Source organism: Alexandromys fortis, unplaced genomic scaffold (assembly GCF_014885135.2).
Source record: "Alexandromys fortis isolate MF-2015 unplaced genomic scaffold, M_Fortis_MF-2015_v1.1 scaffold_54, whole genome shotgun sequence".
Classification (NCBI taxonomy): Eukaryota; Metazoa; Chordata; class Mammalia; order Rodentia; family Cricetidae; genus Alexandromys; species Alexandromys fortis.
In genome coordinates, this window is record NW_026067958.1 from 126,429 (window position 1) to 137,084 (window position 10,656).

At 36.1% G+C, this 10,656-nt stretch overlaps 1 protein-coding gene across 1 annotated transcript in view; it reads left to right on the plus strand.

Annotated features, from left to right (window-relative positions):
• Malrd1 (MAM and LDL receptor class A domain containing 1) overlaps positions 1 to 10,656 on the plus strand; it is a 463,630-nt gene that overhangs the window by 114,791 nt on the left and 338,183 nt on the right. Inside the window, exon 11 of the mRNA XM_050152697.1 lies at positions 695 to 908. Within this exon, the coding sequence (XP_050008654.1) occupies positions 695 to 908 (214 nt within the window). The remainder of the gene's footprint in view (positions 1 to 694; positions 909 to 10,656) is intronic.

The window sequence follows — 10,656 nt, forward strand, 5'->3', positions numbered from 1 at the left end:
GGGGGCCTGGACCACAGTCCCCTGTAGGCTTTGGGGCAAGCAATCCTAAACTGTCAAAATGGATTCCCCCTTTGTTAAGTAAAGGAGTAAAGCAGAATCAGCTGTTAATCTCAAATGGGTTAAAGCCACAGCCTGGCCATCCTTGAGCAGGCTTCAGGTTCGGCGGCACACTGATGGTTCTAGAGGCAAGCAATTCACCGATTTAGGATCGCTATCCTCTCTCTTGAAGAACTAAATTTATTTTGTTTGGCAAAAGTCTGACAGAGTAACTGGGTTCTCTCTCTCTCTCTCTCTCTCTCTCTCTCTCTCTCTCTCTCTCTCTCTCTCTCTCTCTCTCTCTCTCTCTCTCTGTGTGTGTCTAAGAAGTAAGCAGTCTTGTTTTGAATTTGAGCGTCAGCACAGGGAGTAGAAGTGGGTGCATGACTTCTGCCTGGAGTCTATAGTCTCTATGCTAACTCTCCATCTCTTGGGTGGTAGTGTTGCTTTTCTCATATTCCCAGAATTGAATATAGTACAGACTCTCATGATGTTCAGTCTTTCTGAGCCATTATCTTTATAGAAGTCTCTTTCAATTGGGTGTATTTGTTATGAAAGTCAATCTAGATGTTCTTGTTGCCATGTTTGTTTGTGTTCTGGACTTCTTGACAGCCTAATGCTAATTGGCTCCTCTTGTTCATTTTTTTTTTCTTTTTAGATTGTCTTTAGGGCAAAACGTGGTATCAGTTACATAGGAGATGTGGCAGTCGATGATGTTTCCTTCCGAGATTGCTCCCCATTACTTAACACAAACAGAAAGTGTGCTGCTGACGAATTCACGTGTGCTTCCAAGCACTGCATTCTAAAGGACAGGCTGTGTGACTTTGTGAATGACTGTGCAGATAACTCAGATGAGACTATGTTCATCTGTGGTAAGTGAAATTGTTTCTCAGGTTCCCACTTGCTGCTCGTCATTGAAACCCAAATTTTAGTTGATCTTAGTGGCAGGTGCAGCCATAGTGATTTAACTATTTCTAAGTACTTAACTTTGAACACAATTTATGGAAAACTGATGAATGGCATTTTTTTTTTTTTGCACAAAGGTATAAACAATTGGAGTTAAATTGGAAAGTAGGTGGGGGAACAGTTATTTGTTGCAATACGAGTGGCGAGGCTGCGTCCCCGGCACCCGGCCGCCCACATGGCTAGGTTATGCCCCAAAATAATTACATGGAAACTGTATTTTTTTAAACACTGCCTGGTCCGTTATCTGTAACCTCTTATTGGCTAGCTCTTACATATTGTTCTAACCAATTTCTAATATTCTGTGTAGCCCATGAGGTGGCTTACCAGGGAGGATCTTAACCTGCGTCTGTCTGGAGTGGGAGAACCATGGCGACACTCTGATTCAGCTTCTTTCTCCCAGTATTCTCTTCTGTTTACTCCACCCACCTATGGGTTGGCCTATCAAGGGGCCTAGGCAGTTTCTTTATTAATAAGAAATCACTCCCACATCAGTTATTTACCACATGAAACAATGTATTTGGAAAACAGACCAAACTCCCATCAAAATCAATTTATATAGATTGGTAAGTATGTGCACTTTGATTTTAAAAGGCTGACATCTATTTACATAAATAAGATGTGATGTGTCAATAAATAAAACAAAATAATGCTATGAAAATGTATTAAAATGGCAAAGTATTCCAATGTCATAGATAGAGACTGACACTGTAGAGCTATTCTTTCGGTTCACCTCATACTAGACAGTACCTATTAAAAAGTCCTTAGCTAAATGGGCCATATGTGCTCATTCAGGTAATCCTGTAACATTGTGTGGCATAAGCCAAGGCTGCGTTGTTTCATTGTAAATGAGGTGAATACAGATTGTCAAAATGAAGGTCATTCTACTGTTACCAGTTCTGAGCTAGAATGTTATAGTTAGGTATTATCTGCATCTTGAAACCAAATCTGTACTTTCAATAACAATGTTAGTATCAGAACTGATACTTGCATAGAACATTTAATTTAAAGCTTTTATTTACTCATTTCCATCTGATCTTTATTTAATCCTTAGAAGACAGCGGGACAAATATTATTAGTGATTATTATAAGTGAAGCTACCAACAAGACTGGTTTATGTTTCATCATAATAAATACAAATGGTACTAAGTTGGTCCTTGTTGTGAGGAGCGCAGCAGAGGGATGCGTCCCACCACCCGGCTAGCTTTATACCCGAAATAATTACACAGAAACTGTATTCTTTTAAACACTGCCTGGCCCATTAGTTATAACCTCTTATCAGATGGCTCTTACATATTGATCTAACCCATTTCTAATAATCTGTGTCGTCCATGAGGTGGTTTACCAGGGAAGATCTTAACCTGCGTCTGTCTGGAGTGGGAGAATCATAGCGATTGACTGACTCGGCTTCTTTATCCCAGTATTCTCTTTGGTCTACTCCACCTACCTAATTTTCTGTCCTATTAAAGGGCCGAGTCAGTCTCTTTATTTAATCAATGAAATTAACACAAAACAGAAGACTCTCTCCCATCAGGTCCCGGTACCTGAGTACTTTGATTTATGACTCATTGCTCTGCTCAAGCTATGAAATCATTATATTAAAAACTGATTCTTTCAGAGAAGTTACTGATATGAAATATTGCCTGATATATAGAGTATGTGCCATGCAAATATAAGGACCTGAGTTTGGATCCCAGCATAAAATCCTGGAAAATAGTACGGGTGTGGTAACATACCACCAGAGGATGGGGCAAATGGATCCTTGTAGCTCATTGGTCAGCCAGCCTAACCTGAAAGTAAACCCCAGGTTCGATGAAAAACCTTTTATTAAAAAAATATGGTGAACTGTTATTGACTTTCAGCCTCTTTATTCTTGTACACATGTGTAGGCAACTGTTGTACATGTGTAAAAATCCACATAAACATGTATATACACTTTGCAATTCATACATATAGGTATAAAATAGTTCTTATTTATTTATTTATTTATTTATTTTATTAACGATTTCTGTCTCTTCCCCACTNTCCCTGCCCTGTGGGAAGTCCAAGGACCACCCACCTCCATCCAGGTCTAGTAAGGTGAGCATCCAAGCTGCCTAGGCTCCCACAAAGCCAATAGGTGCAGTAGGATCAAAAACCCATTGCCATTGTTCTTGAGTTCTCAGTAGTCCTCACTGTCCGCTATGTTCAGCGAGACCGGTTTTAACCCAGGCTTTTTCAGAACAATAGTTCTTAATATAGAAGTTTTGTTTATGACACAAATATTTGTTACTTGAACATGTAAAAAATAAATTTAAATGTGTATAAACCAAGTGAAAAATCTAGGTAATTATAAAATGCTATATTTACTAATATATAACTATTAGTATTTATATTTACCTTTGAATAATTTCTGCTAAATTTCAGTTAAAATTTTGCATCCAACAATTACAATGTTGCTTTAGTGGCATTTTCATTTGAATAACACGCTAATTTCAAGTTATGATTTAAATAATACAGATATGTTTTTGAAAATCACTTGTAATGTAGCCTTTGTTATTTTAAAAGTTATAATTTAATATATTTTTCAGTGCCTATAACATCAATTACTACCAAGTAAACTTTTCCTAATGGCATTTATGCTATAATATTATTGATATTTTAGGATAGTGGTACTTATAAAATTCAGTAATGTACTATGAGACATATATTGAAAACTTTCTCTCTTGAACATTTTTTTTTATGAAGCAGCCATGAGGGGGTAATCCTTTCTAAAGGGTCTCATTTCTTTCCTCTCCCCCTTTTCTTCTCCTATATTCTCCTCTCTTCTCCCGCACCTCTCTCGTTCTCCCTCCCTCCCTCCCTCCCTCCCTCCTTCCCTCCCTCCCTCCCTCCTTTCCACACTCAGCAGAGATTACCTGCATTAGACCTATTTGCTCTCTTGAGAGACAATTTCATGGAGCCAAACCGTCCTCAAAGTCACTATGCAACTGAGACTGGCTTTGAACTTGTGATCTGCCTTCCTTCACCTCCCAAGTGCTGACATTATAGGCAGGATATTCTGTGCTTGCTTTTCAGAACATGTTCTATGGTGATCATATTACTAAATGTCTTGAATTTTTTTTATTGGGCCCGTGCATGTCAGAACATAGAAGTTAAATTTATTCCAGAGACTGCATAAAAAAGAGGAAAATGTTTTCAACTCCTTAGTATAAAGGGTCCACAAAAAGTTAAAATGATCCTTCAAAGGAGCCATATTTGACCTGGTTCTAATTACAGAAACGGTATTTTTTTTTTCCATAGGCTTCTTTCTTCTATTTTACAGTTTAAACATTCTAATGTATTCCCAGTCTGCTGGTCATAAATGTTATGTTTTAATTACAGAGCAGCCAGAACCTGCTGAGGGAATTATGAGTGCTCTTATCCTACATATGCTATAAACTTTGATGTTCTAATTAGATCTGGAAGAATAGGAAGAAACAATTAAAAGAGTCACCATAGCAACTGACTTCAGAACTTTAGCTGGCAACCTTTTAAGGCTTTGGGCTTAAAAGTCTACCTTTTACTGAGAATTCTAAGTATACCTTGAACATTTATCATAGCTAAAGGGAATTGCAACTCCTGAAGCATCATCATTAATCAGAAGTGTACCATCTACAAATAACATAAAGAATGGGAAAATCAACTCTGGGCAAGCAGTATGTCTGATTTTGGAGTAAGAAGTGATAAATTGTACTATAAACTTTATTGTTTAATTTGATGTAAATTAATATAAACTCTATTAGGAAATAAAAATCACTTGTTAATTTAGCATTTGATAACATCTCTAAATATTGAGAATAGTCCCTCAAACTGATTAGTTTATCTAAAATCTTCAAATACTTAATTTAATATAATTGATATAAAGGTTCCTAAGGAAAATAATTGTAATTTCAGTTCCTTGTAATTTTATTGTATTTAATCATTCACTTCAGAAAGAGGATTGCTGAGATTGTTGGTCGTCCAGGCTGTCATCAAACTCAGGATCCTTCATCCTCAAGTACCACGAAAGCTCTGAAATTTTAGGCATGAAACACCATACTGGACTTTCTCTTAAAATTTGAGTTGGAAATTGTTCAATGGTATATAAAACATAGTATAGCAGGCATTATCAAAATCCTTAAATTCTGCCAATGGAAGGTAAATGTGTAACTCAATTAAGCAGCTTTATATTTCTTTTCATTTTAAACATGCAGAGAATATGCAAATTAAATGCAATGGAAATTATATAAACATTAAGCCAATTTCAAGGCTTTAGTTATGTAAAATATACATTAATTAACATTAATATTAATAGGCTGGACTCAGTTAGTAAATAGAAAAATTCCCACTGGATAAGATTCAAATAATATTTTAATAACTTATACCCTTCCCTCAGAAAAACACAACAAAATTAGGAAATGTTCCCAGATACAGAGGTATAAAACAATTCATAATAAGACTTATGGGCCTTGTTAAGGTAATACTCAGGTAACTAAAAAAGATTTGTAAAGTTTTTCATAACTCAGCTAAAATACCAAAAAAACCAGTGTACATTGGAGTTTAAAAACAATTTCAGAAATTTTATGGATTAATTATATGTCAGTCAGCATATGAGTTTTGTGAGACTACACAAAAAAATTTTTTTCAGCAGTGTACATCACATATTTCTGTTAAATAGAAAATATTTTCTCTGTGTAGGCAGGTAGATGCACAGAACATACAAAAACATTACATAAATGCTCACACAAGTATGTGTTATGTATGTAAATAGTATGACAGGGATAAGCCTCCACAAGAATGGATATAAGCAAATCTTTAAGCATAGGATGGACTTGTTTTCATTTAAAATGTATTTGTGTTCGAGTGGAATTGACTGTGGTTTAAATTTTTATTTCCCAAATGAATAATAATGCTGAGCATCTTTTTTTGAAACCCTTTCCCATGAAATAATTTTATTATTCACCTATTGGGTTTTTATGTATATGCATACATGTGTGTATACACATGCACGTGAGTCATGGTGTACATGTGAAAATTAATGATCACCTTACAGGATTCAGTTCTTTTCTTTCACTGTGTGTATGAATGAATTCTGGACAATGAATTCCAGTTGTCAAGTATGACAGCAAATGCTTTTGTCTGCTCAGCTATCTTTTAGGTTTGCTTTTCTCCGTTGAAAAATAGAATTACTGGGTGGGAGAGATGGCTCAGTGGTTAAGAGCAACGCCTGCTCCTCTAAAGGTCCTGAGTTCAATTCCCAGCAACTACAACAATCTGCAATGAGATCTGGTGCCCTCTTCTGGCCTGTAGGCATGCATGTAGGCAGAATACAGTATACACAATAAATAAAATAAATTTTAAAAAAAGGAAAAAAGACTTAAAAAATAAAAAAATAGAATTACTTATATTTTATTGAGTCACAGGACTTAACATACATTTCTAGATTAAGCTATTGCTAAATGTAAAACTTTTTTTCAAAACTGTATTATTGTTCTCTATGTTGTCTTAAATCTTTTTGTTTTAATTATGTGTATGTTTTGGATGAATAAAAGCATGTATGTGCCACAGCTTATGTGGAAGTTTGAGAATAGCTTTTAGGAATGAGTTTTCCTCTCCCACCTTGAGAAAGCTTGAGATAGTCACTCTCTCTCTCTCTCTCTCTCTCTCTCTCTCTCTCTCTCTCTCTCTCTCTCTCTCCTGCTTCTTTGAGTACTCCAAAGATGGGTTCTGCTTCATTCTCATCTCAAGCTTCCATCTTAAATTAGGAGCGCCAGAATTACAAATATGAGCATCCAGGACATTTGGGCCTGCCGAGGTTCAAGCTAGGTTCAAAGTCAGGTATCATGACCCTTAGAGTAGAGTTTAATATCTGGTTTATAGATATTTCTTCTAATTTTGGAGTTTTCTTAGAGATGATTAGATAAAAATCAGTTTCAATCAAAATAAAGTTGAGCTCATTAATGACTTCTTTCATGGATTATGCTTTGACATTTTGTCTTAATTTTCCCTTTTTGCCTTAACAAAAGATCTTCTAGATGTTTCTTTTGTTGTTTGGTAGAACTTTTATATTTAGTTTTTACATTTGGGTCCACAATTTAGTCTGCATTATTTTTGGAAGGGAATGGCACCGATGTATACTTTCTTTGCTTCCATGTGAATGTCTACTTCCCTGCTGTGATTTGCTGAAAAATTGGCCTTTGCTGATTCACCTATGTCTTAATTTTCTACATATGCTGAATATATGTATATTTGTGTTATGTGTGTATACTTTAAAAGTATTTATCTTATTTATGTGTGTCTATATGTGTATGTGTGTCTGTCTGATGTGTCTATGCACACAGAGGCCACAACTAAGCATTTTTTGATTTATTTGTATTTTAAAATTATTTTAATCATTTTCTTACAATCCATCTGCAGTTCCCCCTTCTTTCTCTCCTCCCAGTTTTGTCCCCTACCTCTCCTCTACCCCTGCCTCCTTCCTTCCTCTATTTCTATTCAGAAAAAGCAGCCCTTCTATGGATATTGACAAAACATGGCATATCCAAGTTGTAGTATGGCATAACATGGCATCATGGTTTTTAATAGCTGAGTAATACACCATTGTGTAAATGTAAAACATTTTCTTTACCCATTCTTCAGTGGAAAGACATCTATGTTGTAGGAGAAACATGGGGTGCATCCAGCTAGCTCAACCCCCAAAATAACCACGCAGAAATTGTATTAACTAAATTACTGCCTGCTCCATTATTTCTAGACTCTTATTGGCTAACTCTTGCATATTAAATTAAGCCATTTCTAGTAATCTGTATATCACCACGAGTACGTGGCTTACCGAGAAAGATTCTAACCTACGTCCATCTTGGGCTGGAGATTCATGTCATCTGCCTGTCTCTGCTTTCTTCCTCCCAGAATTCTGTTCTGTCTTCTCTGCCTATCTGAGGGCTGGCCTGTCAAAAGGCCAAGGCAGTATCTTTATTCAACCAATGAAAGAAACACACAAACAGAAGAACCTCCTACACCATTTCCCATTTTTCTGTTGAAAGAAAAGCTTCCATTTTAACATAGTAAATTTACATATAACAAAACAGTTATCAAGCAAGAATTACAGTTACAATATTTATATTTATTTTACCTTTTATCATAACTAAGGAAAACTATAAATATCTATCTATTCTTCAATTCCATCAAAGACTCCAGAAGGATATAATATTACCTAAGTAAATAAGAAGTAAGCAACTTCTGAAACTCTAGAAATGACAGAGACATCTTGCTGCCTGGACAGTCACCCATAGTTCTTTTTTATTCTTGGGGCATCCATCTTCAGCCTTCAGGCCCAAAGTATACAGAAGACATTTCCATGAAGCAGGAAATTCCAAAGACAGTTCAGTTACTTTGTGTCCTGAAGACTGTCTCACAGACTCTTTCATGAATCAGGAACCCCAAAGCATCATCACACCTTTAGGCAAGTTCAGCAGTCCTCTCTCTGTGGGTTCTTTGTGTCCAGTTGATGCAACAGTCCAGGCAAGAACAGTTTCTTGCCCAAATGGCTAATCAATTCCATAAGGAGACTCTTCGATGCCCATCTTCCTCTTGAAGTAGATTGGTGCTGCCAGGAGCAGATGTGTCTCATTGTCAGGAAGTTGCCTCCTGTCCCAATGTATTAAAGGCATTCTCCACACTCTTTTCTGTCAGGCTCAGTGTATATGGATTGATGTTGAGGTCTTTGAGCGCTTGGATTTGAGCTTTGTGCAGGGTGAAAGATATAGATCAATTTGCATTCTTCTATATTTTAACAATCAGTTTTTCCAATACCATTTGTTTTTCCATTGTTTAATTTTGTCCTCTTTGTCAAAAATCAGGTGTCCATAGGTGTGTACATTTAAGGCTGGGTCTTCAATTCAATTCCATTGATTCACCTGTCTATTTTTTATTGATTTATATTGAACTCTTTATTTTTCTCAGCTCCCCTCACTGCCTTTCCCCTCCCATTCAACCCTCTCCCAAGGTCCCCATGCCACCCTTTTTTTTTTAAATGCCAATACCATGAGATGGTTTTTGTTTATTTGTTTCTTAACTTTTTTTTTACTTGAAATCTGGAGTTGTAATACCTTCGGAAGTTCTTTTATTGGACAAAATTGCTTTGACTATGCTGTTTTTTTTTCATATGAAAATCATCCTATCTTATGTTATCTTCTCAAATTTCTTTCTTCAAAGACTCAATGTTCTTGTCATAATAGTCCTATGCTTGCTTGGTTAGAATTCCAGCAAAATATATTATAATTTGTGGTTATTGTGAAGAGTGTTGGTTTGTATTTTGGATTTTTCTGGTGTGAGATTATCTATTGTCTGTTTATTGGGATATAGTTAACTTACTTAGGTTGGAGTTTTCCTTCTAGTACCTTCAATAGGGTTGGATTTGCAGATAGGTTTTGTTTAAACTTGACTTTGCCATAAAATCTTATTTCTCCATTTACGGTGATTTAAAATTTTGCTGAATATAATAGTTTGAGCTGGTATCCATGGTTTCTTAGAGTTGGCAAGATAGCTGTGTGTCTAGACTTTTAGAATCTCAGTTGAGAAGTGTGATGTAATTCTTATGGGTCTGCCTTTATATGTTACTTTGCCTTTTTCCCTTAGAAATTTTAATATTTTTTCCTATATATTTAGTGTTTTGATTATTATGTGACACAGAGATATTCTTTTCTGATCTAATCTGTTTGGTGTTCTATAAGTTTCTGTACCTTTATAGACATGTCCTTCTTTAGCTTATGGAACTGTTCTATGCTTTTTAAAATATATTTCTGGGATTTTAGCTGGGGTTCTGTTTTTTCTTCTATTCCTATTATTTTTAAGTTTGATCTTTTCATGATATTTCTGATTTCCTGGCTGTTATGTGGTAGAGATTTTTTAGATCTAACATTTCCTTTGAATCTATTTCAGTGAATCTATTTCTTCTATTGTATCTTTTGCCTGAGATTCTGTCTTCCCTCTTTTGAATTCTGTTGGTAATGCTTACATCTGTAGGTCCTCTTTGCTTACCCAGGTACTCTATTTTCTGAATTCTGTCAGTTTGTGGTTTGTTTCTTGCTTCTATTTCAATATTTGTTTTGTGAATATTTTCTTCATCTCTTTGTTTTTTATTGGCATTAATTAAGGGATCTGTATAATTTCTTCAATTTTTTTGTCAGTTACCTAGTATCTTTTTTATTATATATTAATTAATTTAATTATTTATTAAAGATTTCAGCCTCCCGGCCACCACCTCCCATTTCCCTCTCCCTCCTCCAACCAACTCCCCATCCCTCATCAGGCGAAGAGCATGTCAGGGTTCCCTGGTCTGCGGGAAGTCCAAGGACCTCCCACCTTCTTCCAGGTCTAGTAAAGTGAGCATCCAAACGGCCTAGGCTCTCACAAAGCCAGTACATGAAGTAGGATCAAAACCCAGTGCCATTGTTCTTGATTGTAGGGATAAGCCCTCCCCTTGGGGGCGGGCTGCCCTCAGGCGTATGTTTACTGATAAATTGTGCTGCGCGCTCCCTTCCGCTCGCTCCTGTTTCCGCTGGCTACTCCGCTGGAACCTTGGTTTTGTGAGTCTGGTTTTGTTATTAAATTTGTTTAAATATCAATTACTGGTGATTTATTAATCCGACCGCTGCA